Below are 26,936 nucleotides of genomic sequence, written 5' to 3'. Positions count from 1 at the left end.
TGAGCTACGAGTACATTGACATACGTGCTCAGTCCCGGAATGCATTAAGCACGTATCTCAAGGTACCACTGTAAATGATTTGCTCCTGATAACCTTAGTAATTCTGAATAAGGGGGGGGGGGGGGGGGGGGCAGACTGAATCCACGGACTGGACTCCTAAATTTGCCCTTTTGCTAATAAACTTTACCCCTGGAAAACTAAACAAAGCAGATCCATTCAGGAGGCTGACAGGAAGAGGTGGAGTGAGTGCCCAACAACAGTATGTGGGAGACAACAGTTGGAACCTTCACAAGGTGTCTCTTGGGAGAACGCCTGTCGTGGCCTGTGAATCCAACAAAACCACCCAGGAATGTGGCGCCCTACGTTTTCCCTGGATGAACTGATCCGCGTTCCAGTGGCAGCTCTAGTGCTTCTGAGGGTAATCCTCAGGTGCCTGAGGTGACTTAACATCAACAGCATGTTGTGTGCCAAGCCACCGTCCCAAGACAACGAGGGACGACTTTCCTGACCTGGGGTCCCTCCAGTGGTTGGGGTTATTCTGGGATACCATTATAAATGTGAGCATTAATATTTATATTTACACATTATTGTGCTCGCAACGGAGACAAACGCTCAGTATAACAATTACCGTATTTACTCCCAGATAAGCCGCCCGTGCCTATAAGCCACACTTTAAAATTGTTGAATTTTACAATTTCTCGCATACAAGTCACCCCCGATTCACATTTGCAGCCCCATATACATTGTTTTATTAGAGTACGAATGTGTTACTTTGTAGGGAAAATCTTAAGAAAAATCATCACATGTGGTATCAATTAAAGGACATTAGGGTCAATATCATAAGAAGTTAATGCGACTGTCTTTGTGAATGCAAATATCAAATTATTCAATTTGAAAAAAGAAATAAGTCTATCTTGATGAAAACTTGATGCTTTCTAATTACATAAATTACTTTTCTTACCAGAAGCTTAAGATGTTGTGGCAGCCATATTGCTTCTAATGTCAAAATATCTCAAATCTTTCGATGGATCATAATACAGTGTTCCCTTGCTACTTTGCGGTTCAGCCACCGCGAATCAGAGCTTCACGACTTTTTTGAAAAAATAAATAAAATACAATTACATTGAGACAACAAATTTTAGTCTTTTGTTATAACATGAAGTTCACTCTCTCTACCCGTATTCTATATGGTGTACTGTATACAGGGGGGTAAAAAATAATAATAATATATATATCATTTTAAATTAAATTCAAATTAAGCATTTTTGAAGGGGCATCCCTACTTCGCGGAAATTGACTTATCGCGGTTGGTCCCGGTCCCCATTAAACTCGATAACCGAGGGAAGACTGTACTGCAATAGTGCAATTTTGTTTGATCTCAAAATCAAGGCTACTCGCATCTGGCCAGTCAAAGAGCACATTTAACTAGGTATAACGGCACCGCCCGGTAAGACGGCCGTGTCCCAAGTGAGCAGTGACGGGCACAAGTAAGTTTTTTTTCTCGAATCTCATTCATAGACGATCCAAACTTTATTTTAGTTTAGCGCATTGTCTTGTGTCATGGCGCCATAACTTGGTGGTGTGTTGGCATTGTCACCTAGGAGTTTCCTGCATGTCGACTTTTTCTGCGCTAAAAAGCCGAATCCTCGATTTGATTTTTTGTCCGTCAAAAGCGGCTCATATTTGAGTTAGAGTAAGTGTGCAAATATTAAACTTCTACACTAATTGGAAACCATTGTCATTTGGTGTGATTGAATAATTATTCTTTAATAGTTTATAGTTTTAACTTACGTGATTACAAGCATAAAAATACTACACAACTAACAAATAAAATATTGGCAGTTGTCTTTAGTGCCTCTTTAAGCATCAAACATTCCCAAACATAATCTTATATAGACCCACCTGGGTAGATGTTGCAGCACTACAGCGGTGTTGAGCCAGCTCGAGCATGGTCCTATAACTTTTGGAACAGGAGGGACAATCAAAACGGTTTGGCCCATCATCATGGATCCTCTGGTGGTTGCGAAGATACCGAGCCAAACGAAAAGCCTTTCCACAACGATCACACATGTAACGCTTCTGACCATGGATTCGCATGTGGTTACGCAAAGACATGTAGTTTGTGTAAGGCTTGCTGCAAAAGTCACATCTGTAATGTTGAAAAAAAAAAGTTGAACATTAGAACATTAGAATGGTGGCTAGTCTAGAACACATGTAGATGGACCAATTATTATATTTGGAAATGGATATGGTATATTGGCCTTATATTAATCCGACAGGCCGATATGAAGAAATCAATATGAAACCGTTATTTCAACTCGCATGCCGCCACTCTTCTCTTTATCCTGTCCAGTGCGTGTCTGTTGCTCCATTCAATGCCTCGTAATATGATTCACCGGTAACGACTGCTCTTCAACAGATATTGTGAATTGAACACATCAAGAGGCTTGCTGCAACTATGTTTCAATTTGGCGCCCCTTGGTGTTAATTGGACACCTCTTAGCTGCCCTTCCTCCGAGCCACTCTACCCCAGCACACACACCACCACCAACGGAAATTTGAGCCTTGTCTCAATGTACAACTTAAATTGTACATTGGTGGCTATGCAATATACAGTCGTGGTGAAAAGTTTACATGAACTGTAAAGAACATAATGTCATGGATCTCTTGAGGTTCCGGTTATTTCTACAATTCAGATTTTTCTCTGATAGAGTGATTGGAAAAGATACTTCTTTTCCACAAAAACATTCATGAAGTTTGGTACTTTAAATACTTTACTAAGGGTTGACAGAAAAAGTGATCAATTCTGCGGGGTCGAAAATATACATACAGCAGCGCTAATATTTGGTAACATGTCCCTTGGCTATTTTCCGTGGCCGGTCTACTTGCCGAAAAACATTTAGCCGACTGACGCCTGGCCGAAGGCCAACTCGCGAAGGGGCATCTGGCCGAACGTAGAATGAACAACTAATTGGCCGACCGGCTATCTTGCCGAAGTACCCCGGTCGTGTGTGTACAAGTTTTTTAGCCGCGGGCCATATATGGCCCGTTACTGATAACATTGATTTAGAATAACAAATTACAGATAACAACATTCATTTAGAATAACAAATTACAGATAACAACATTCATTTAAAATAACAAGTTACAGAGAACATTCATTTAAAATAACATGTTACAGATAACATTCATTTAGAATAACAAGTTACAGATAACATTCATTTAGAATAACAAGTTACAGATAACATTCATTTAGAATAACAAGTTACAGATAACATTCATTTAGAACAGTGGTTTTCAAAGTGGGCGGTACCGCCCCCCGGGGGGTGGTGTGAACTTTCAGGGGGGCGCTGACGAATAAACAGGCGAATGGGGGGCGTTGAAATAGTGAAGGGGGCGATGGAGCAATTACAGTAAAATGTGACGTTGGTGTTTGTAGAAAGACCGGAAAAATTGATTGTCTGTAATAAAAAGTCGACAAAAAACAAGCTTTATTGAAACAAGAAACGTTGTCTGCTCGAGCGCCCACGAGCAGCGCGCATATACCGTATATCACTAATTGTCGCGAGTTCATCGTCGATGCAGGCGACTGGGGAAACCACCACCATCCAGTCAGCCGCAGAGGAGCACACAATAGCGCGCCGGCAACGCTTAACCACAGACGTATGCGCACAGCGACCGGCTTAATGCATCAGCTATCAATTTTTATGATTCGAGGTGAACCGCGCATTGGTCTATTAAAAGAAACGAAATTAGCGAATAATATCTGAGGCGCCTGTCTTCTATTTATTTAAGCTTCTCTCCACATGCAAGTCAGTTTTTATAGCTGCCAGAAAGCAACTATACGTGCGCGATTTTCTCATCATCACGACAGAAATCATTTTAGGTTACTCGTTCAGTTTTACAATTTATTTCAAGTTCAGTTCAAGGTGTTGTAATTGAAGAATAAATGATAACCATTTATGTTTATTAAAATTGTTTTTTTTAGTCTTCAAACTGTTTGTGATTGAAGAATCAACCAATTCTTGTGACATTTAGCAATATAGTCGTTCTAGCGTTCGTTGGAAAGGGGTAAAGAGGGGGGCGTTGGCATTTTGGCCCGGCGGTGAAGGGGGCGGTGGCCAAAAAAGTTTGAAAATCACTGATTTAGAATAACAAGTTACAGATAACATTCATTTAGAATAACAAGTTACAGATAACATTCATTTAGAATAACAAGTTACAGATAACATTCATTTAGAATAACAAGTTACAGATAACATTCATTTAGAATAACAAGTTACAGATAGAACAAATGAAGACAAAGTAGCAGTTGTTTAATTGATAACTCTTTGGCGTTTGAGATACGCAGAAAGATATACCTGTTAAATAGATTTTAATTTTAAATAATTTCCCTTTATTTTAGAAAATATAGATTCAAAATTATTTGCTGAGAACCTTCATTCAAAGATTAATCTCAATGTTTTCTATGCTGGTGTAAATTACAGTATCTACTGTTATAACTACTTTTTTCTTCTGTCATTACAGTACTTACTGTTATAACTACTTTGTTTGGCCACGAATAAATGCCTTTGTTATTCTAAATGAATGTTGTTATCTATAACTTGTTGTTCTAAATGAATGTTATCTGTAACTTGTTATTCTAAATGAATGTTGTTATCTGTAACTTGTTATTCTAATTGAATGTTGTTATCTGTCACAATGAATGTTGTTATCTGTAACTTGTTATTCTTAATGAATGTTGTTATCTGTAACTTGTTATTCTAAATGAATGTTATCAGTAACGCGCCGTATATGGCCCGCGGGGCGAGGTTGAAAAAGTTGTACACACACACGACCGGGGGCGGGGCGAGTGCGTCAGCAAAATGGACTTCGGCTAGATAGTCGGTCGGCCAATCCTACGTTCGGCCAGTTGGCCTTCGGCCAGGCGTCAGTCGGCTAAATGTCTTTCGGCAAGTAGACCGTGTGCCCTATTTTCACTTCAATTTGGCGCTTTTGGTAGCCATCCACAAGCTTCTGACAGTTCAGTTAAATTTGATGGCTTTCTGAACTTGTTTCTTTCAGCATTGTCCACAAGTTCTTAATGGGGTTTAAGTCAGGACTTTGGGAAGGCAGCTGGTGACGTCTCGGAGTCCATTTAAATAGGGCTCATTGGATGCAAACGCCCACAATTGATTGCTACGATGGCAAAGCTAAAGGAGCTGAGCATGGATCTGAAAAAGCGAATCCTTGACTTGAACAAGTCATGAAAGACACTTGGAGCCATTTCAAAACAGCTGCAGGTCCCAAGAATAACAGTGCAAATAATTGTAAGTATAAAATGCATGGCACTGTTTTGTCACTGCCACGATCAGGAAGAAATTGCAAACTATTACCTGCTGCTGAGAGTAAATTGGTAAGGAGGGTGAAGATTCAACCGGGAATCGCCAAAAAGCAGATCTGCCAAGAATAAGAAGCTGCTGGAACACAGGTGTTATGTCCACAGTCAAGCGTGTTTTGCATCTCCAAGGACTGAGAGGCTGCCGTGCAAGAAGGAAGCCCGAGCTCCAAAAGCAGCACCTTAAGGCTCGACTAAAGTTTGCTGCTGATCACATGGACAAAGATAAGACCTTCTGTAGGAAAATTCTGTGGTGAAACAAAACAAAAATCGAGCTGTTTGACGACAATGCCCAGCAATACGTTTGGAGGAGAAAAGGTAAGGCCTTTAACTTCAAGTACCCATGCCTACCGTCATGCTTTACAGAGAGCAAATGGGATAATGAAGGGGGAATACCTTCAAAGTATTCAAGATAACTGTAAGATAAGAAAAAGTCTCTTTGCAATTGCTTGTTCATATTGTATTAGTTTTTGTGAGTATAACAGCATCGTAGTCATCCTTATGGCTGACATGTCAGCATAAACACCCAACTGTCTGACTGAATAATCAATCCTAGTCTTGTGATTGGGCTGACATGTCAGCACAAATACTCAACTGTCCGACACTGATCAATTACTTTTTGCCCTGCGAATGACTGAAACGTATCTGTCCAAAGTCCTAGTGACAACTGTCAGTTTTGCCTGCATTTCGGACACACTCACTGTTCATTTCGACTAGAGTTGCAGGAACATTGCGTTGAACAAGACCCTACTGTAGGAACTCTCACTGTCCACTTTGCAGTCTGGTAATAAACCTATTTTCTATTTAAATTGATCTCACTCTTTCTTGACCTGCTCCTGAAGTTGTATTTTCAGACCTAACATACTTTGGTGCCGAAAACCCGAGACCCAACAGCCAACAATTGCAGGAGCGACGACGACAGCATCCTCCATTGAAAGAATCGACCCGACAGTTGTTCTCTCGCCGCTCCGGTGATCTGGTGACGGGCCCCCCGAACTGGAGCAGGTTCGGAACGAGAAAGGTTGTGAGTTCAACCTGCACCTGAAGTTGTATTTTCAGACCTAACAATAACCTAAAGTCATCAGCTCAAAGATTGGGTCTTGGGCGCAGTTGGCTGTTCCAACAGGACAATGACCACGAACACACATCAAGTTGTAATGGAATGGCTAAATCAGGCTAGAATTAAGGTTTTCGAATGACCTTTCCAAAGTCCTGACTTTAACCCCATTGAGAACTTGTGAACAATTCTGAAGAAACAAGTCCATGTCAGAAATCCATCAAATTTAACTGAACTGCACCGATTCTGTCAAGATCAAAGATTCAATCAGAGGCTCGTAGATGGCTATCAAAAGCGCCTAATTGAAGTGAACATGGCCAACGGACATGTTAACAAAAACTTCATGAATGTTTTTTTTGTGACAAAGAAGTATCTGTTCCAATCACTCTAGCAGAAAAATATCAGAGGTGTAGAAATAACTGGAAACTCGAGAGCCATGACATTATGTTCTTCACAAGTGTATGTAGATTTTGACCACAACTGTATGTCAACATAAGTTGTAAAAATCATCAATATGTTTACCGTATTTTCACACCAATAGGGCGCACCTAAGTCAAAATTCATGCGCCCAACTGGTTGGTGCGCTTTGTTTGTGCACAAAATTCATTTTTTTTTATGACCCTGAATGCTTGAATGACTGGTCTTATTTCTTGTCGACACGCTACATATTGCTATCAGCCCAGCGGCCGTTCACCCTAAACATAGCCTCCCCGCGTATTCCAAGCGTTACGGTAAATCCATTCAAAACATCCAAGGCGAGCGGCAAGTTATTTGACTTCCGTGTGATCTTAGCGCTTTTAAACCCTCAAAAATACAATAATCAAAGACAGGCACTCTAGACCTATACATAGGAAATGGCTGACGTGAATGACAAAATAATGCTGGTGTGAACGCTTGGAATATTGATTGAAAACTATTTAACAGCTTTGCTAACGGATGGCCAACATTGAATTTCGGGCAAGCAGCGTTGCGCGAGTTACGTGACGATTTGGGATGAATTGTTGGTAGCAATCGAACAGCGAGGAGAATCAAAGGCTTGGGAGTGATGCATGTCACGAGTCAAAATGGATTGTGAATGACTGGGCTCAAGTGTCAACCAGCACTGTTGTTCGAGATTTTAATGTATGTTTTGGGTCATTGTCCTTTTGGAACACCCAACTGCGCCCAAGACCCAATCTTCAGGCTGATGATTTAGGTTAGCTCGAAGAATTTGAAGGAAATCCTCCTCCTTCATTATCCCATTTACTCTCTATAAAGCACCAGTTCCAGCAAACAGCCCCACAGCATAATACTACCACCACTGTGCTTGATGGTAGGCATGGTTTACTAGGGGTTAAAAGGCCTCACCTTTTCTCCCGCAAACGTATTGCTGGGCATTCAGGCCAAACAGCTGGATTTTTGTTTCGTCTGACCACAGAACTTTCCTCCAGAAGGTCTTATCTTTGTCCATGTGATCAGCAGCAAACTTAAGTCCAGGCTTAAGGTGCCGCTTTTGAAGCAAGGGCTTCCTTCTTGCACGGCAGCCTCTGAGTATAAGGAGATGCAAAACACGCTTGACTGTGGACACTGACACCTGTGTTCCAGCAGCTTCTAATTCTTGGCAAATCTGCTTTTTGGAGATTCTCGGTTGAATCTTCACCCTCCTGACCAATTTTCTCCCAGCAGGTGACCGCTTGCATTTTCTTCCTGATCGCGGCAGTGACGAAACAGTGCCACTCACTTGATAGTTACAAACAATTGTTTGCACAGTTGCTCTTGGGACCTGCATATGCTTTGAAATGGCTCCAGGTGGCTTTTCTGACTTGTTCAATTCAAGGATTCCGTTTTTTCAGATCCATGCTGAGCTCCTTTGACTTTTCCATTGTACCATTTGTGGGTGTTTGCATCCAATGAGCCCTATTTAATGGCCTCAGAGAAGTCACCAGCTGTAGTCACTCAATCACTCACAAGACTTCAAAAGGCCATGCTATGAAGCTCACTTCACTGACACCTTTCTACGTCACCAAAATTGCTAATTCGTGTTGCTGTATTTAAATTTTTGACCCAGCAGATTTTATACATTTTTCGTTAACCCATAATAGTCAGAAAAGAACCAAATTTCACAAATGTTTTCTGTGACAAAGAAGTATCTATACCAATCACTCTATCAGAGAAAAATCTGAGATGTAGAAATAACTGGAAACTCAAGATCTATGACATAATGTTATTCACAAATGTATGTACACTCCCGCGCACGCTCGCCCTCACGGGCGCTCACACTCACACACTCATATTTAGTCAACCACCAATTGTGCAGGTTATCCTACTTGAAAAGATTAGAGGGGCCTGTAATTGTCAACATGGGTGAACCTCAACCATGAGAAAGAATGTGGAAGAAAGAAAGAAAAAATTGAAAATCACATTGTTTGATTTTTAAAGAATTTATTTCCAAATTAGACAGGAAAACAGGTATTTGGTCAAATACACACAAGGAAGATTTGTTTTTATTTGCAAATAATTGCGGAAAATAATTATTTGGTCAATACCCAAGTTCATCTCAATGCTTTGTGCCCTTTGTTGGCAATAACGGAGCCCAACCATCTTCTGGAACTCTTCACTAGCTTTTTGCACACTGTTGCTAGTATTTTGGCCCATTCCAACACGGACTTTCAAATCCCTCCACAGATTCTCTATGGGGTTGAGATCTAGAGACCAGCTAAGCCACTCCTGGACCTTGAAATGTTTCTTACGAAGCCACTACTTTGTTCCGATGCCCGTGTTTGGGATCATAACCATGCTGAAAGACCCAGCCACGTCTCACCTTCAATGTCTTTGCTGATTGAAGGAAAGAATGAATTGGGCCATGTATCGAGAGATTTTGAGTGAAAATTTCTTTAAAGAAAACGTTTGGCCTCCGCTATTGCCAACAAAGGGTACATAAAGTTTTAAGAAGAACTTTTGGTATTAACCAAATACATATTTTCCACTACTATTAGCAAATAAATTATTTCAAAATCAAACTTGATTTTCTGGTATTTTTTCCACATTATGTCTCTCATGGTTGAGGCTTACCCATGTTGACAATTACAGGCACAATTGGTGGTTGACTAAATACATATTTGCTTCACTGTAAACACACACCCACCCACACACACCCACCCACCCACCCATCCACCCAAACAACCACACACACCCACCCAACCACACACACACACACACCCACCATAGATAGAGAGATAGAGAGCCTCTCTCTATCTATCTATACACATACACACACATAATACTGGGTGAATTGAAGAACTCTATATCCCAGCAGTCACTGCGTAGTACTTTATCTATGGGAAGATACCATGATTTATACCAGGGGTCTCAAACTCGCGGCCCGCGTCTTAATATGCAAGATTAATGTCCGTGCGGCCCGCAAGATTGATATGAATGACACGGTGTTCGGAGCTGGATGAACCAATCACGGTGAAGTATACGGCTCTGGAGGGCGGGACATTGGCCGGGCTGTCCAGTGCCTCGCTCACTCACTCATTCATTCCTCCAATCAGATGGGCAGAGGAGAAGCCGTGAAGCCGATCACGCCGCTCGGCCGTAATCCAATGCGATCGGAGAGCGAAAGTGGCATGCGCCACAGACCCGCGCGACTGAAAGTCAAACGTCAAATCGAAAGTGCGCATGCGCCACAGAAACGCGCGACTGAAAGTTAAAAGTTCAATCTGAGACTCATTCCAAGTGTAAACACATATTACAGCCCCAGAGATGTCTGTTTCAAAGCCTGCCGTGAAGAGAAAGGTGAGTGATGAGCACAGACAGTTTCAAGAAAAGTGGGGAGTGCAATATTTCTTTGTTGAGCACAGGGGCACCCCGACGTGTCTCATTTGCACTGAAAAAGTTGCGGCCCACAAGGAATACAATTTGAAACGTCATTATGCTACGAGACATGCTGAGGAGTACGACAAATACCAGGGAGATGAGAGAGCCAACCAGGTTGACAGTCTTAAAACAAGTCTTCTGAGGCAACAGGGTTTTTTCAAGAAGGCTACAAAAGAAAGTGATGCAGCAGTCGAAGCTAGCTACGCCGTTTGTGAGCTGATTGCCGAGGCAGGCAAGCCATTCACAGAAGGTGAATTTATCAAAAAGTGCATATTACAGGCTGCACATATTGTCTGTCCAGAAAAAGTTAGTTCAACAACATCAGCCTTTCTGCCAACACCGTGGCAGAGTGCATTTCTGAACTGTCAAGTGACATTTATGGTCAACTTTGTGAGAAAGAGCAAAACTTCAGTGTATATTCAGTGGCTCTTGATGAGACCACAGACATCACAGACACTGCCCAGCTCGCAATATATGTCCGTGGTGTTGATGACAATTTTGAAGTGTTGGAGGAGTTGCTCACAATAATTCCAATGCATGGCCAGACCACCGCTAAGGAATTATTTCACAAGCTGTGTGATGCCATTCAGAATGTCGGTTTGCCATGGAAGAGCTTTGTTGGAATAACAACTGATGGAGCCCCATCAATGATTGGGAGGAAGAATGGACTGGTAGCACTTGTTCAAAAAAAAACTGGAAGAGGAGGGTGTGGAGTCGGCCATAGGTCTGCACTGCATTATCCATCAGCAGGCCCTTTGCAGCAGATGCCTGAAGTTTGACAATGTGATGTCTGTCGTTGTGAAATGCATCAACCAAATCAGATCCAGGGGCTTAAAGCATAGAAGGTTTCGTGCTTTTTTGGAGGAAATGGAGTCTGAACATGGGGATGTGCTCTACTTCACTGAGGTACGTTGGCTCAGCAGGGGAAATGTGTTGAAGAGATTTTTTGAGTTGAGAGCAGAAGTAAAATACTTCATGGAGATAGACGCGGTTGCTGTTCCTGTGCTAAGTGATCCCAAATGGCTCATGGACTTAGCTTTTCTTGTTGATATCACACATGAGCTTAATGTACTGAACAAGAAGCTACAAGGCCAGGGGCAACTTGTCAGTGCTGCCTATGACAATGTGAGAGCATTCTGCACTAAACTTTTGTTATGGAAAGCCCAGCTCTCTCAGACAAACATTTTCCATTTCCCAGCATGCAAGGCTCTTGTGGATGCAGGCACACCACTCAGTGGTGAGAAATATGTGGAGACCATTTCGAAGCTGCAGGAGGAATTTGATCACAGATTTGCCGACTTCAAGACATACAAAGCCACATTTCAAATGTTTGCGGACCCCTTCTCATTTGATGTGCAAGATGCCCCTCCTGAGCTTCAAATGGAGCTCATTGACCTGCAGTGCAACTCTGCACTCAAAGCCAAGTTCAGGGAGGTGAGTGGAGAAGCAGACAAGCTTGGACATTTTTTGAGAGAGTTGACCCCCAGCTTCCCTGAACTTTCCCGAATCTTCAAGCGGACCATGTGCCTTTTTGGGAGCACAAACTTGTGTGAGAAACTCTTCTCCACCTTGAACTTCAATAAGTCCAAGTATAGGTCCAGACTTACTGATGAGCATCTTCAAGCTCTATTGAGGGTCTACACTGCTTCCTCCCTCAAGCCAAATGTGACTAAGCTATGTGAGAAGAAGCGCTGCCAGGTCTCTAGCAGCAAGAAGTAAAGTTCAGAAAGTTAAAATTTAAAGAGCTGTTAATACAGACATTTGAAACAAAATAAAAATAATTAGTTTTCTCTACTTAGCCAGCCACTGTATATCTACTGTATTCTCATTATTATTTTATTTTTTATTACTTATTGATTTAGTTTTTATTCATCTTTAAGTTAATTTATTTAATTCATAATTTTTTTGTTAAAAAAAGTTATTTGAACACGTTGGAATGTTTTATCAGCGCTTTTCTTGTGGAAATCCTGATGCGGCCCAGCCTCACCCAGACTCTGCCTCGTGCGGCCCTCAAGTAAATTGAGTTTGAGACCCCTGATTTATACTGTTTATGAGGCAATCAGGTGACAAATTCCCACAATAAATGGTTATTAACTATCAAAATAATCAATTCACAATCAATCACAATTCCAAAAAGAGTTTTTAGTTTTTACCTGAAGTCTCCGGTCTTGTGAGTGAGCTTGTGGTTGAGCAAGGAGCTGGCATGCTTATATGCACAGCTGCACAAGTCACATACATATGGCCTCTCATCTGAATCCATGTCATCTGTTGCAGATGTTGCTGGTCCTGGTTGTCTTGATTCTAAGGATAGACTGGAACCTGAAAGAGCAGCTGAAGAAATACTGGCGTTTGAGAGCGCAGCTGACGATGAAGGGAGCTGATCACACCAGTTGATGGTTGAACTCGACTGTCAAAAATCATTTATTTGTTAAAGGTGACTTATTAAGTTTTTCATTTTATCAAGTTTAATACTGACGCTTTTCAAACTATTTAAGCAAGATCTCAATAAAAATGGGATAACAATTGGAGCCAAATTAGCGACATAGCGTATTTTCGTACCCAAAGGGCACACTTAAGTCTAAAATTTTCTCCAACTCCCTGACCGCTTGAGTGACTGGTTTTATTTCTTGCCGGAACGCTACTTATTGCCATCAACCCAGCGGACGTTCACCCTAAAAATAGCCTCCCCTCGCATTCCAAGCATCACGGTAAATCCCAGGTCAGTGGCAAGGCATTTGACTTCCGTGTGCTTGCAGCCTTTTACCCTCAAAAACTCCCTCACTCTCCAAAAAACAGTATTTCAGAGCTATACAGAGGAAATGCCTTACGTGAATGACAACACAATGCGGGTATGAACGCTTGGAAAATGGACTAAAGATGTAATACAGATTGCTAACGGATTACTAACGGATGGTCAACATCAGGCACGTCCAAAGTCCGGCCCGCGGGCCAATTAAGGCCCGTGGACAAATTTTTACCGGCCCACGGCCTCTATCATGAAATCAATAATACACGGCCCGCCAGCACTGTTGACCACAGTATAAAATAAATGTGTACAAAAAGCTATTTTTCACTTGACCAGAAGATGGCAGTAGCCCTCTGGCCGCACTCTGGCCGCCGTGACCCTTGCGTCATTGTTTCAGCCCAGCCCATTTCTAACATGTAAACAAGAAAAGGAAAGTTGACCGCGAGGGCCGCCGCTTCCAGGACAAGTGGAAATTTGAGTATTTTTTCCCTGAAATACGAAACAACTGTGTCTGCCTAATTTGCCAAGAGACTGTGGCTGTTTTCAAGGAATTCAACATTAAGAGGCACTACCAGACGAAACATGCTAGCTACGACAAGCTAACTGGGAACGAACGCGGTGAAAAAGTGAAGCAACTGAAAGCTGTTTTAACGGCACAGCAAAGCTTTTTCACAAGAGTCCGTGAGTCAAATGAAAATGCCACAAAGGCAAGCTACGAAGTGGCAACGCTAATTGCAAAGCACTGCAAACCTTTCAGTGACGGTGAATTTATTAAAGACTGTGTAATGAAAATGGTTGAGAAAATTTGTCCCGCGAAGAAGCAAGAGTTTGCCAATATTTGCCTGGCTCGTAATACTGTGGCACGGAGAATTGAAGACGTTTCATTAGATATTAAGAGACAGTTAGAGGCAAAAGGAACTGAGTTTGACTTTTTCTCGTTAGCGTGCGATGAAGACCTGGACTACATACTGCAGTCAAGATCCCAGTATCACCCTTCACATTAGTGCAGGCAAGATATTTGTTAAGTCCTCTGAGTTGAATAAATTCTTAAATCTCAGTTCATTATTTTTTTTGTGATGGTCAAAATCACAGTTTGAATATGCAGTGATCATTGTTTTGTTTTCAGCACTGTTCCTACAGTGAGCATATAATAGTGAATAATATGTGATGTTTCACATGAACTTAGATATCCTTGATAGTTTTCTTAATTTTTTGTGGTTTGTGATTTCGGTAAAAACCTAAATGTAAAAAAAATGTAAAAGTAAAAGTATGCCATTTGTAATTAAAAAAAATCCCAAAAAGTTAATTTGCATTTAGTGTTAATGGTTCAAAGAATGTCAGGCTAAAAGTCGGCCCGCACACATTTTCACCTTACCAAATCTGGCCCTCTTTGCAAAAAGTTTGGACACCCCTGGTCAACATTGTGGTTCAGGCAGGCAGTGTTGCACGAGTTACGTGACGTTTTCCAATGAATCCTCGTTGCCGTTATAACAGTGAGGAGACTCAAAGGCTTGGGAGTGATGCATGTCGCGAGTTACAATGCATGGTGGACGACTGGGCTCAAGTGTCGATCAGCACTGTTGTTCGAGATTTTGCCAAAGCTGGAATCAAATTCCCGGAATACATAACTCTGAATGCCAGTGGAGCCTAGCATGTTGAACTCTATATCAGAGTGCTGTCTTTGAAAAAAAACACACTAGCGGCTAGCCTAACTTACGCTAGCAGCTAGCATAACATACATGATCTGTTAGCATAAAATAAGCTAGCGGATAGCATAACATAGGTACCCTAGCGGATTGCATAACATATGCTAGCCTAGGGTCATGCTAGCGCCCTTTCTGAAGCTGGAATCAAGTTCTCGCAAAACACAATTCTGACTGGCAGTGGAGCGTAGCATGTTAAACACCAAACTCATTATATCAGTGTAGTTTTTACCTAAATAAAGCATTATCAAACTTAGTTTTGCTCGTGCTGTCTTTAAAAAAACACGCTAGTGCCTAGCCAATAATACGACTAGCAGCTAGCATAACCTACGCAGCGAATAGCCTAACATACGCTAGCGGGCAGCATCACATACACTAGATTAGTGTCATGCTAGCACAGAATTCGGGAACTTTTTTGACGAAGAGAGCCATAAACAATTCATATTTTCAAACAATATTCCTTGGGAGCCATACTCAGAATTTAAAAGTAAAAATGCATGAAAATGTGAGCATTTATTATTTATTTCACTACTATGGAAGTAAAAAGTCTGAATTCTTTTGAGAACATTATTTCACTGTTGCTAATCAATTAGTATCAATGAGAGTATGCATGCAGAAGAGTCTAATGAAGAAAAATTATGATTTTAAAAAGGCGCTAGAGATAGTTTCGGCGCCACCGTGACGCTCCCATTGGTCCGTTCGGGACTTAGACCTCTCAACAGCCGTTCCCCTATTTTACCACACAGGTTCGCGGAGGCCCATATACACCCATCAAAAGAGCCACATATGGCTCCCGAGGCATAGGTTCCCTACCCCTGTGCTAGCGCATTATAGGACAACGCGTCCAATGTATGACAAAAAACTGAAAATTTACCCGCAAATGAGACTGCGCCCTATCACACTGAAAACACTGGTAAGTGATATTGCTGTCTCACTCTGGTTCTCTTGCGTGCGCTCTCTCTCTCAAGAGAGCAAGACAGAGAAAGCGAGAGAGAGCAAGAGAGAAAGCGAGAAATAGAGAGATAGAGTGAGAGAGCGAGAGCACGAGACAGAAAGAGAGCATAAATGTCCTCTCATATCCAAGATGGCGCCGTTCAAGCAAGAGCCGGTGGCAGTCGCTCTGCACCAAGGGTGTCAGACTCTTATGTTTTTCATGTTTTACAGCCCTTCTATCTTTTTTTAAATGACATTTTAATATTTCCTAATACATTCCATTTTACTTTACTTTGTACTTTATACTTTAATGTTTTTACAACTTTCCTTGTTCTGTTAGCCTGGCATCTTTCGACCACTTCTTTTTTTGGGGGGAACCAGCCAGCAATGCCTACGCTGTCACACACATGGAACTAGCTGTTACAATACGCGGCAGAAGGAGCAACACCTCGGTACCGCCGGAGGTCTGGAGCTGGACAAAAGTGCTGGGAGAAGAGGCAACACTTCTGACCAACCATTCCATCGTGGGATGGGATGGAAGAGCTGTCGGCCCCTACCAGCAACGGAGTTGAAGTATTCTGCCCTACTGCTGTTTTCTTCAGCTTCAGACTACTGAGTAACTGTGCTGATAAGCTTGGAAGAGCGACTCTAAATATTCTTCACCTCGGTCACAGTCTGCAGCAGTTCCCCATCTCGTGGAAGACTTCCTGTGTGGTTCCAGTTTTTGCCCAACTTTACAAGGTCTTTTTGACTCCGATTCAGCTACCGCAACCAAATTGGCGCTGTTTAAGCGGCAGCCGGTGGCTGCGGTAACTCCGTCCACTCTTGTTTTGTGTTTTTGCTGCTTTTATGTTTTAATGATTTGATGATTACATTTACTTTGATTTGCTTTGTACATTGTGCTTTTGATTTGCTGTTCTGTGGGGTTCCAGTTTTTGTCCAACTTTACGTCTTTTTGAGTCCGATTCAGTTGCCGCAACCAAAATGGCGCTGTTTAAGCGGCAGCCGGCGGCCACGGTAGCTTTGTCGACTGTTGTTCGTTTTGTGTTTTGCTGCTTTTATGTTTTAATGATTTGATGATTCCATTTACTTTGATTTGCTTTGTACTTTGTGCTTTTGCTTTGCTGTTCTGTCTAATCACCCTCTTGCTACTGCCACAATGTAATTTCCCGAATACGGGATGAAAAGTTATCCAATCCAATAAATGTGAGAAACAGAAAGCAAGAGAGAAAGAGGAGAGAAAGTAAGAGAGAGGGAAAGTGAGATTAAGATAAAAAGATGATTTTCCAATGTAATATTTTGTTTTTGATTCTTATATTTTGAAGTGATTAATCAAACCTGCAGAAATTGACAGGAATCTTTATTTTTATAAATTTGCCTTCCAACCAAAAATTGCTGTGCAATACCAAATGAAATAAACAATCAACAGAAGACATCATTGCCAAGCAGACGGCCAGTTTTTGGAGTATATGTCACACCAGCAATAAAATTGAATAAATTAGAAGAAAAAAGCATACATAAGTTGCACCGGAGTCGCATTTTTGGGGGAAACGTATTTAATGACATTGAACACCGAAAACATATTTGTCATCGTGAAAGGAAATTTAAAATTAAATTACAGAACAACAACAAGAAAAACATGCCCGGTAATGTCTGTCACAATGTAACATTAAGATTTATTTAAATAACTAGCATAAAGAACATGCTAACAAGTTTACCAAAATATATGTTTCACTCCAAATCATTAAAACCAACAAAATCTTCATCCTCAATGTCACTTTTAAACAATTCTCCCAACCCGGGAGGTAGACGATGCACCACTTCCTCTTCTACATTGCTTACGTCAGACTCATAGTCAGTCACAATTCCAATTGTGCCAGCCTGAATCCCAACAGGATGGTTTTGGTTCCCACTGAAGTCAATCCATTGAATGACTTCCAGGAAAGTTGCATGACACATTTTGTTGGTTGCCGTGAAGCTGTGCGCTCCCTCCATCATCCACTGCTTCCACAGGTTACGCAAGACTGTCTTAAAGCTCCTATTCACGGAGATGTCAAGTGGACAGAGTATGCAAACTTCCATTCTGGTTCTCGATTGCCGTTAATGGCTGCATATTATACTATTTGCATCTTATAATCTGCAGAATTTTTGGTGCCTTTTTTGTTCAGCCCTTCTCAGTTTCTTCTTTTTATAAATTAGCGGCAAAGTTTATATTACAGGAGGTGACATTTGGATGCTCTTGGACGGTCCAAGTGTGTCGCAGCATCTGGTGCGGGACTGGAAGTGGAAAATTTGCCATACTAAAAGAAGCTCCTATAGAATCTATGGGAGCTTCGTTTAGTTTCATGGATCCCCGCTTCAGGTCTTGTGCTGGGTGTTAGGATGTGCTTGAACCGTCCAAATGAATGTGAATGTTGATGTTACAAACACGGACAGAGGACCCCAAAGCAGGCAAAAGTACAACTGGGAGATTGATTGTCTGTTTATTGAGAGACTTCCACAGATGGGCGAAGGTAATAGGTGAGCAGCATTGGCGAGTCGTTAGTCATAGTGAGCTCGGTGGCACAGGGTTCCTAGGAGTGTCCAGGGCGAATGTACTGTTCGTGCAATCAAAATCATGGTCCCTCTTGTTGGTGCTGATTCACATAAGTCATAAGGATACCACAGTCCATATACGTTTTTTTCTAGCCATTCTAGCCAGTCATACGGATTTATGTAGTCTTAGGTTGACAGGTATGTAATAATGATATAATGGTGTTAATAATTTCACAAGTCGCACCTTAGTACAAGTCGCACCCCAAACTATGAAAAAAACTGCGACTTAGACTCTGAAAAATACACTACTTTCAGCATGAAAAAAAACTAGTCATAAATCTACTTAAAAATACCTGTAGATGCAGAATTTCAAGACTACAAAACTTTTAGGATGTATAGGAGTGCCCCGAGATAAGAAAATTATCCAAGTTATGAAACCCCCAAAAAGTACATGCATTTGTTATTCGTTACTTTATTTTGAAAATATTGTCGCAAATGCATTGATTCTCACTTTAGAAGCTCTGTACTCTATACTGGGCTGTCATTAGCTGTTTCACAACAACCACTGTTTCAAGATTCCGTCTTATGTATTTTCAACCGCCGTTCGTCTTCACAGTCTTCTGACGGTATTTTTCCAAGTGTGGATACAGAGCTGGCAAACACCAAAAATCGTGTTTGAGAATGGTCAAAATTAAGGATCAGTAGAATACAAAAAAAACAGCCCTAGCAGCTGTCGCTGATTCAGCCATTTATACACTAGTGAAGAACATAATGTCACGGCTCTCTTGAGTTTGCTAGTTATTTCTACAACTCAGATTTTTGTCTAATAGTGATTGGAACAGATACTGCTTTGTCACAAAAAAAATTCACGAAGTTTGTTTCATTTATTACTTTATTATGGGTTAACAGAAAAAGCGATCAAATCTGCTGGGTCCAAAATATACATACAGCAACATGAATTAGCAATTTTGGTGACTTTGTAAGTTGTGTCAGTGAAATGAGCTTCATAGCATGGCCTCTTAACATCTTGTGAGTGATTATGAGTGACTACAGCTGGTGACTTCTCTGAGGCCATTTAAATAGGTCTCATTGGATTCAAACACCCATAAACACTACAATGGGAAAGTCAAAGGAGCTCAGCAAGGATCTGAAAAAGTGAATCCTTGACTTGAACAAGTCAGGAAAGTCACTTGGAGCCATTTCAACTTCAGGTCCCAAGAGCAATATTGCAAACAATTGTTTGTAAGTATAAAGTGCATGGCACTGTTTTGTCACTGCCACGATCAGGAAGAAAACAAAAGCTATCACCTGCTTCTGAGAGAAAATTGTTCAAGGGTGAAAATTAAACCGAGAATCACCAAAACAAAAATCTGCTGGTGTCAATGTCCACAGTCAAGCGACTTTTGCATCTCTATGGACTGAGAAGCTGCCGTGCAAGAAGGAAGCCCTTGCTCCAAAAGCGGCACCTTAAGGCTCGACTGAAGTTTGCTGCTGATGCCAAGGACAAAGATAAGACCTTCTGGAGGAAATTTCTGTGGTCAGTCGAAACTAAAACCGAGATGTTTGGCCACAATGCCCAGAAATATGTTTGGAGAAAAGGCGAGGCCTTTAAACCCAAGTACACCATGCCCACCGTCAAGCCCGGTGGTGGTAGTAATATGTTGTGGGGCTGTATTAATACCAATGGAACTGGTGCTTTACAGAGAGTAAATATGATAATGAAGAAAGAGGATTACCTTCAAATTCTTCAAGATAAGCTCTAGTCATCAGCCCGAAGGTTGGGCCTTGGGCACAGTTGGGTGTTCCAAATGACCCCAAACACATCAAAAGCGGTAATGGAATGGCTAAATCAACCTAAAATTAAGGTTTTCGAATGGCCTTCCCAAAGTCCTGACTTCAACCCCTTTGATAACCTGTGGACAATGCTAAAGAAACAAGTCCATGTCAGAAAGCCATCAAATTTAACTGAACTGCACCAATTCTGTCAAAGAGTGGTCAAAGAAGCTTGTGGATTTCTGTTCAGCCATAATAAAGTCATAAAACAACCAAACTTCATGAATGTGACAAAGAACTATCTGTTCCAATCACTATCAGAGAAAACTCATAGATGTAGAAATAACTGGAAACTTGAGCCACGACATTATGTTCTTCACAAGTTTATGCAAACTTTTGACCACAACTGTATATACATACGTCGACATACATACATATATACACACACCCCTAACCCTAACCAACCCCCCCCCCCCACACACACACAGACCCACCCCACCCCACCCCCCCCCCACCCCCCACACACACACACATAACAGAACAACATGGGCACCGTCTTTCTCGCCACAACTCCTTCGTGTAAATGGCTCTAAGAGCACTGGGCGGAGCGTTCCATTTTGTCCGTGTTTTTTCCCGTAAATCCACATTCCAAAGACATGCATGGCAGGTGGATTGGGCACTCTGAATTGCTCCTAGGTACGAGTGTGAGCGTGAATGGTTGTTTGTCCAAAAAACAAAAAAAGGTGAATTTGCTCAGTTGGACTCCCAACGCATTTGTTTTGGTGGTTCTGATTTTTTTGTTTATTGGGACCACAATGCCTGACGTGCAAAGCAGGCGTAAACAAAAATCAAATGTAGTATCACAGCAAGGGAGAAGACCATTTAATAAATGTCTTTCATTCGCTTAGTCTCTCAAAAACGCAATTGTAAACGACACATTGGCTTTACAGCTTTCAGTCACATCGGTATTGAGGGTTAGCAATAGCACAACACTGGCAAGCATATTGCGTATTGAACGCAGTACCTCATAAATATAATTGGTTGAGACAGGTCGTGTGCTTTTTATATTATGTTTGCCCACGTCCCGTACCTATGTCCAACACTACAATAAACTTAAATGATAACAGGTCGACAAACAAGGCCACAAGCCACTCGGAGTCTTTGCAGAACGATCAAAAAGATGCTCGTACTAACATAGCGATGAAAGAATCCTGATTGGTGTGAAACCCGCACAGGTAATGTATTAGTATTCCACATCTTGTACCAACATATTTAAATGGTGGTCTAATTCATATGCTAACGTTAAGTGGGATTTCTTACGTCGTGTGGATCCTTTTTCCAGAACAACTGAGAGCAATGACCGAAAGATTCTGTCGATGACACATAATTCACTCCATTTCTGTCAGTAAAATCTCCATGTGAGCTTCCGGTATTAGTCCTCGCATACATTGTAGGTTATAAATTTATTTGTAATTTTTAAATTAGAAGCTCAAATGCTTTGTCAGGATATTCCCGCAACGAGAAATATTTCTTCTTTGAAATAAGCATTTTGGCGGTGGACAAATAGGCATATACACTTCACTACTGCCATCTCTTGGCCTGGAGAAGAAGATTGAAAAGCGCGTCTGCAACGTGGTCCATCTATGGATGGTTTAAATAGCTCCGAGGATGTGGCGAGCCGCCCCTGCTGCTTAGTCCATTCGGTGCTGTACATTTAAATGGATGACAGGTGTAGCCGCCTACTTGTCTGGCCCTGACAGAACCTAAAAAAACAATACAAACGTACTAGATTAAATTGCACCTTATTCATAAAACCACACACATTCAAATAAGTTGCTATTTTCACCCAATTGTTGCTTGCAGTGTGAAAGTTCACTAAGTCACCAGCAGAGCACAGAAGTGCAAACCCGTCCGACTGCAGAAAAAAGGGGCATTGTGTTGAAAATCAAATACAAAGAATAAGTATAAAAGGAAAATGTAAGCGTAAATCCTGTCATATATTCAAAATCTAACATCACCAGCCTATAAACATTGTGAGAATACTCACACTCATCATGTATTCTGTGTATACCATCACTTAAGTCTTGTATGTGTTATACATTACACACTTGTCTTGAAACAACAACAGATGGCGCCGTTCAAGCGGGAGCCTGTGGCAGTAGGTCTGCGCCAAGGGTGTCAGACTCTTATGTTTTTCATGTTTTACAGCCCTTCTTACTTTTTTTAAATGACATTTTAATATTTCCTAATACATTCCTTTTTACTTTACTTTGTACTTTATACTTTTTACTTTAATGTTTTTACAACTTTCCTTGTTCTGTTAGCCTGGCATCTTTCGGCCACTTCTTTTTTTTTTTTTTTTGGGGGGGGGGGGGGGGGGGGCAGCCAGCCAGCCATGCCTACGCTGTCACACACATGGAACAATCTGTTACAATACGCAGCAGAAGGAGCAACATCTCGGTACCGCCGGAGGTCTGGAGCTGGACAAAAGTGCTGGGAAAAGAGGCAACGCTTCTGACCAACCATTCCATCGTGGGATGGGATGGAAGAGCTGTCGGCCCCTACCAGCAACGGAGTCGAGGTATTCTGCCCTGCTGCTGTTTTTTTTTTCAGCTTCAGACTACTGAGTAACTGTGCGGATAAGCTTGCAAGAGCGACTCTGCATATTCTCCACCTTGGTCACAGTCTGCAGAATTCCCCATCTCGTGGAAGACTTCCTGTGTGTGGTTCCAGTTTTTGTCCAACTTTGCAAGGTCTTTTTGAGTCCGATTCAGTTACCGCAACCAAAATGGCGCTGTTTAAGCGGCAGCCGGCGGCCACGGTAGCTCTGTCCACTCTTGTTCGTTTTGTGTTTTTGCTGCTTTTATGTTTTAATGATCTGATGATTCCATTTACTTTGATTTGCTCTGTACTTTGTGCTTTTGCTTTGCAGTTCTGTCTAATCACCCTCTTGCTACTGCCACAATGTAATTTCCCGAATACGGGACGAATAAAGTTATCCAATCCAATCCAAACCCATAATTCCTTCCCTGTTAAGCTCTCGTTGTCCAAGAAGATGGGATTTATTTCCATTCTAGCCTAAGAGATCCTGCCAGGTCTATGTGCTAAATTAAGTTAATTATCAGACTAGCTAGCCATAGAAACATCCTTGCAGTAATACCTTGACATACGAGTGTGCAAACATACGAGACATTCCCATTGAGAACATCCCAAGATCTGACATAACCGAGAAAAATGTTGTGTCTCTATCTGAATTCTGAAATAAATTAGAAGAATGAAAAGAGTGTGAGGAGGATAGGCACAGTATAATTGTCATGCAAAATTTTGGTTAAAAAGCTAGGAATATACTTATTGCAGCTTGGTTTTTGATCCCGTCCGCTAGCGGGTAGATGGTGTTAAAAAAGACAAAAGAATATATACAAAATGATCATTTAAATGTTTAGCAGGGAATGTCACCTGTGTTTTTATTATGCTCTAGACTTGCCAAATAATGTGTCGACTGCGGGAAAAGCGTTCTGGTGCAGCGGCTGCTGATTAGATGGGAGTGAAACATGTGTGTTGGGCTTTCGGGAGCGTTCGGACCGTGTAAACGACTAAAATTTTGTGATCCCTTCCGTGAAGACATTATAATAATAATAATTGGCCTTGGGGGTGCTGAAGCAAACTTGAGGGCAGAAAATGGGTTTTTGCCATATTGTTGTGCTTGCAGCATACATATTCTGGACATATGGGGTCTTGGAAAAATATTGTGATGTAGTTGAATATCGGAAGAGGGGTTAATTTGACTGTTTAATGGTTGTCTTCTCTAAAAAGCGTTGTATTTGGGCACAGGAAAAAAAGGCGACGTTTCAAGTGTTGACTCGCTGGTTTGTAAACATAAGATAACAATGCTGCTTTCGCAGCAAGAGTGGAGGTCATAGTTAGCGGCTTATGGCGTTTTCTGTTTGGACTTTTCAGAATAAGAACAATACATGGTCTGCAAGAAATGCAAGGTTATGCGAATGCTTTCGCATTCATTTTTTGGGTTTTAAAATGAAATGTATATTAAGAGGATAGAAAATCTGTTTAGTAAAAGGTTGATTTGGTAAAAAGCTTTGGATTTGGGAATAGACCAAAATAGTCATTTTTGAGCAATTGTGGATTTCAAAGGGACTCTTAGTTAAAGGAAACTAGCTTTTGGAGGATAAAATAATATTAATACTATTTCTGAATATTTTTATTGTTCAAAATACTTTAATCCAGGAGGTTGGCTGGTTAAAGAAAAGGCCAGGATGACAAAATTTACAATATTATGGTATATTGGTGACAATAAGGTCTTTAAAACATTAAAAATTGTAATTAGGAAATGCCTAACAAAAGGTTGATTTCTCTAATTTAATTGCTGTAGATTTTTGTTTTGGTAACAGGGAGCTATGGGAAATGACTCTTGTCTTAAGTAAACATCATATGAGGTGATTTACAAAGTATATAGTGGGTATTGAGTTATTTGGCTGTTAACGACATCAGATGGGAAATTTACAATGCGATAGTGGCTTGAGAAAATTCATGGCATTCATCCAAATAATTAGGTGAATTGTAGATAAAATAATTGGTTTAGGATGAGCATATTTTCCCTAAGAATGGAGTAACATGGAATGTTTTTCAAAGTGCACTTGAAAGAACATTGTCTGTTGTCCTGGCGGGAGGAAATATGCTTTGTCACAGGTCATATTGATGACTTTAAGGATATTACGGATTGGATAAGCATTGGTCAATTGATACAACCAAATAACGTTGCTTTTTACTGCTTTAAGGGCATGCAAATTGGTGAGAACTTTAGCTTGAAATTCATACCATTGCAACGATGGGGTTAATACGCCTGAATGTTACAGAGATAACGAGTGGCAATAACAAGCTTAGATAAGGGGGGGAAAGGAGAAATTCTCCAAATTCCAAAATCTGGCTTAGAAACAGGTTATGGTCGTCGCTTTGGGTTTTGACAGGATGTGTTGGTACATGAATTCTGGGAAATTTTGGGAAATTGGGGACCCCACATCTAAAACAAATTTGAGACAAATGTGTAAATAGGCTCTATTTGGCGCTGGATGCCCAAATTCTAGTGGGGCCTTTCATGTTTTGAAACAAGTGATGCTTTAGGTAGATGGGTTGTCTATGAACAAAATGGGATGGGCGAAATTCGCTTACAAATTCGCCGTGTTATCTTGGTTCATAGAATTTGGAGTCAAGGCGACGTAATAAAGGCCATAGGCGTCATGTTGTATAAAATAGAGGTGAATGAATTTGTTTTACAAATGGGGGAGATTATTTTATCACCTGAAAGAAGTGGAAACAAAATTGGATGGCCACATTAAAAGGTGATTGGCATGCTATTAGAGGGAATTGGGATTTTCCAAAAACCTGATAGGGGGCCATTAGGTCATGGCGGCTGTGAAAAATAAAAACCTTAGATGTGAAACTATTGCCACCTCAATGCGGGGTGGATCCAGACCTTCCGGAATGTGGGGTATTCATGGCGTCCTCGAGAATTTGTGGATTTTCTCCGGGTACTCCAGTTTACTCCCACAAAATGAAATTATGGATGCTAGACTGGTTGAACACACTAAATTCTTCTGTTTATGAGTGTGAGCGTGAATGATAGTTTGTCTTTTTGTGTTTTTTGATTGGCAGGCCACCGAGACATATTTTATCAATAAAGAAAATAATTTGGGCTTGAGTCAAGGGAATACCTATGTCTCGACAAGGGGGAGGTGGCCTTGCTACAACGGCACTACAAGGCTTATGGTTTAAATCTATATGCATACCTACATATCCATTTCAAAAGATACATATAGATTTTATTTTTATTAGATCATATAGATATCATTCCACGATATGGAATTCCAGAAACTATCTATAGTGATAATGGCTCCCATTTTGTTAATATAATAGTTGTCTACCATCCACAATTGACGGACCTTATATGAAGTCGTGTTTGGTAGAACTTACAAATTGTTATTATTCACTACACAATGACAATTGGATGATGAGGCAAATCTAGCAGAGAAAAAAAACACACACACCAAATTTAGACTATCAGAGGGAGATTTTGTTTCTCAAACAGGAAACGGACGAAGTGACGGTGATTCTTGAAGACTGGATGCTGATACGCAGCATAAAAGAAGAAACATCGGAGCAACGCAAAGTGGGAGGGTCCTTGTAACTGAAAGGGGACACGGATGCACCTTTCCCACAGTAAGAAGGTTGTCTAAATTGAAACGTTTCAAGAGGAAAACTCCCTAAACAAAGACAAAAAGTCATGTTGAAAACAATTATTGCTTTTGGGGCAATGAGATTAATGATGATTGTGATTCTATTCCTTTCCACAGTAGGGTTGTTTTCTCCAGTTGGAGAGAAAGGCGGAGGCGTTTCAATTGAGGATACACCTTCTTACGGGAGGGTAAACCGAGAAACATTCACATTTAAATTTAATTAACATTACCTACTAAATCAAATTTCCAGACATGCATTCGAGATTGAAAATTTATATTTGGACTCGGCGACGTCCCGGTTGCCATAAAAGGGATCAATCTATGGTGGGAAATATGTGTGGTACATTAACAGCAAAAAATTGAAGATTGGGAAAAGCCTTGTTGCAGAAATTGGTCAAGATTGGAAAACTTGGACTGACATATTGACCTGTGAAATTTATTTCTGAAACAGGGATTTCCCAAACGGGGGATAATTGGGCGCTGTTAATGGAGTGTAAAGAAAGCAAGCACTATGTGGAGCTACTTTGGTAAAAGGGTGGTCTCAATTGAAACATTGAGGGGACGGGTTAGATAAACTTTATGACTTAATAAGATACGGGAAGCACCAATATTAATTGAAAAGATTATTGCTCAGCAAGCAATACCATAAAACTATAGGGAACTCTTTTATATCGGGTTTGACATCTCCATATGGTTTCAATTGAGA

The 26,936-nt window shown here is 41.1% G+C and overlaps 1 protein-coding gene across 2 annotated transcripts in view; it reads right to left on the bottom strand.

Annotated features, from left to right (window-relative positions):
* LOC144209100 (uncharacterized) overlaps positions 1-21,602 on the bottom strand; it is a 23,654-nt gene extending 2,052 nt beyond the window's left edge. The window contains exons 1-3 of one of the 2 annotated variants that reach the window (XM_077735313.1): positions 21,303-21,602; positions 12,446-12,699; positions 1,903-2,149 (exon numbers count right to left, since the gene is read on the bottom strand). In XM_077735313.1, the coding sequence (XP_077591439.1) occupies positions 1,903-2,149; positions 12,446-12,699; positions 21,303-21,431 (630 nt within the window). In that variant the 5' untranslated portion in view covers positions 21,432-21,602. The remainder of the gene's footprint in view (positions 1-1,902; positions 2,150-12,445; positions 12,700-21,302) is intronic. The other variant, XM_077735311.1, reaches the window with a different exon arrangement.
* Positions 21,603-26,936: the final 5,334 nt, after the last annotated feature.

Source organism: Stigmatopora nigra, chromosome 15, assembly GCF_051989575.1.
Source record: "Stigmatopora nigra isolate UIUO_SnigA chromosome 15, RoL_Snig_1.1, whole genome shotgun sequence".
Classification (NCBI taxonomy): domain Eukaryota; kingdom Metazoa; phylum Chordata; class Actinopteri; order Syngnathiformes; family Syngnathidae; genus Stigmatopora; species Stigmatopora nigra.
The sequence above is the reverse complement of the archived record's forward strand: the minus strand, read 5'-3'. Positions and strand labels throughout refer to the sequence as shown.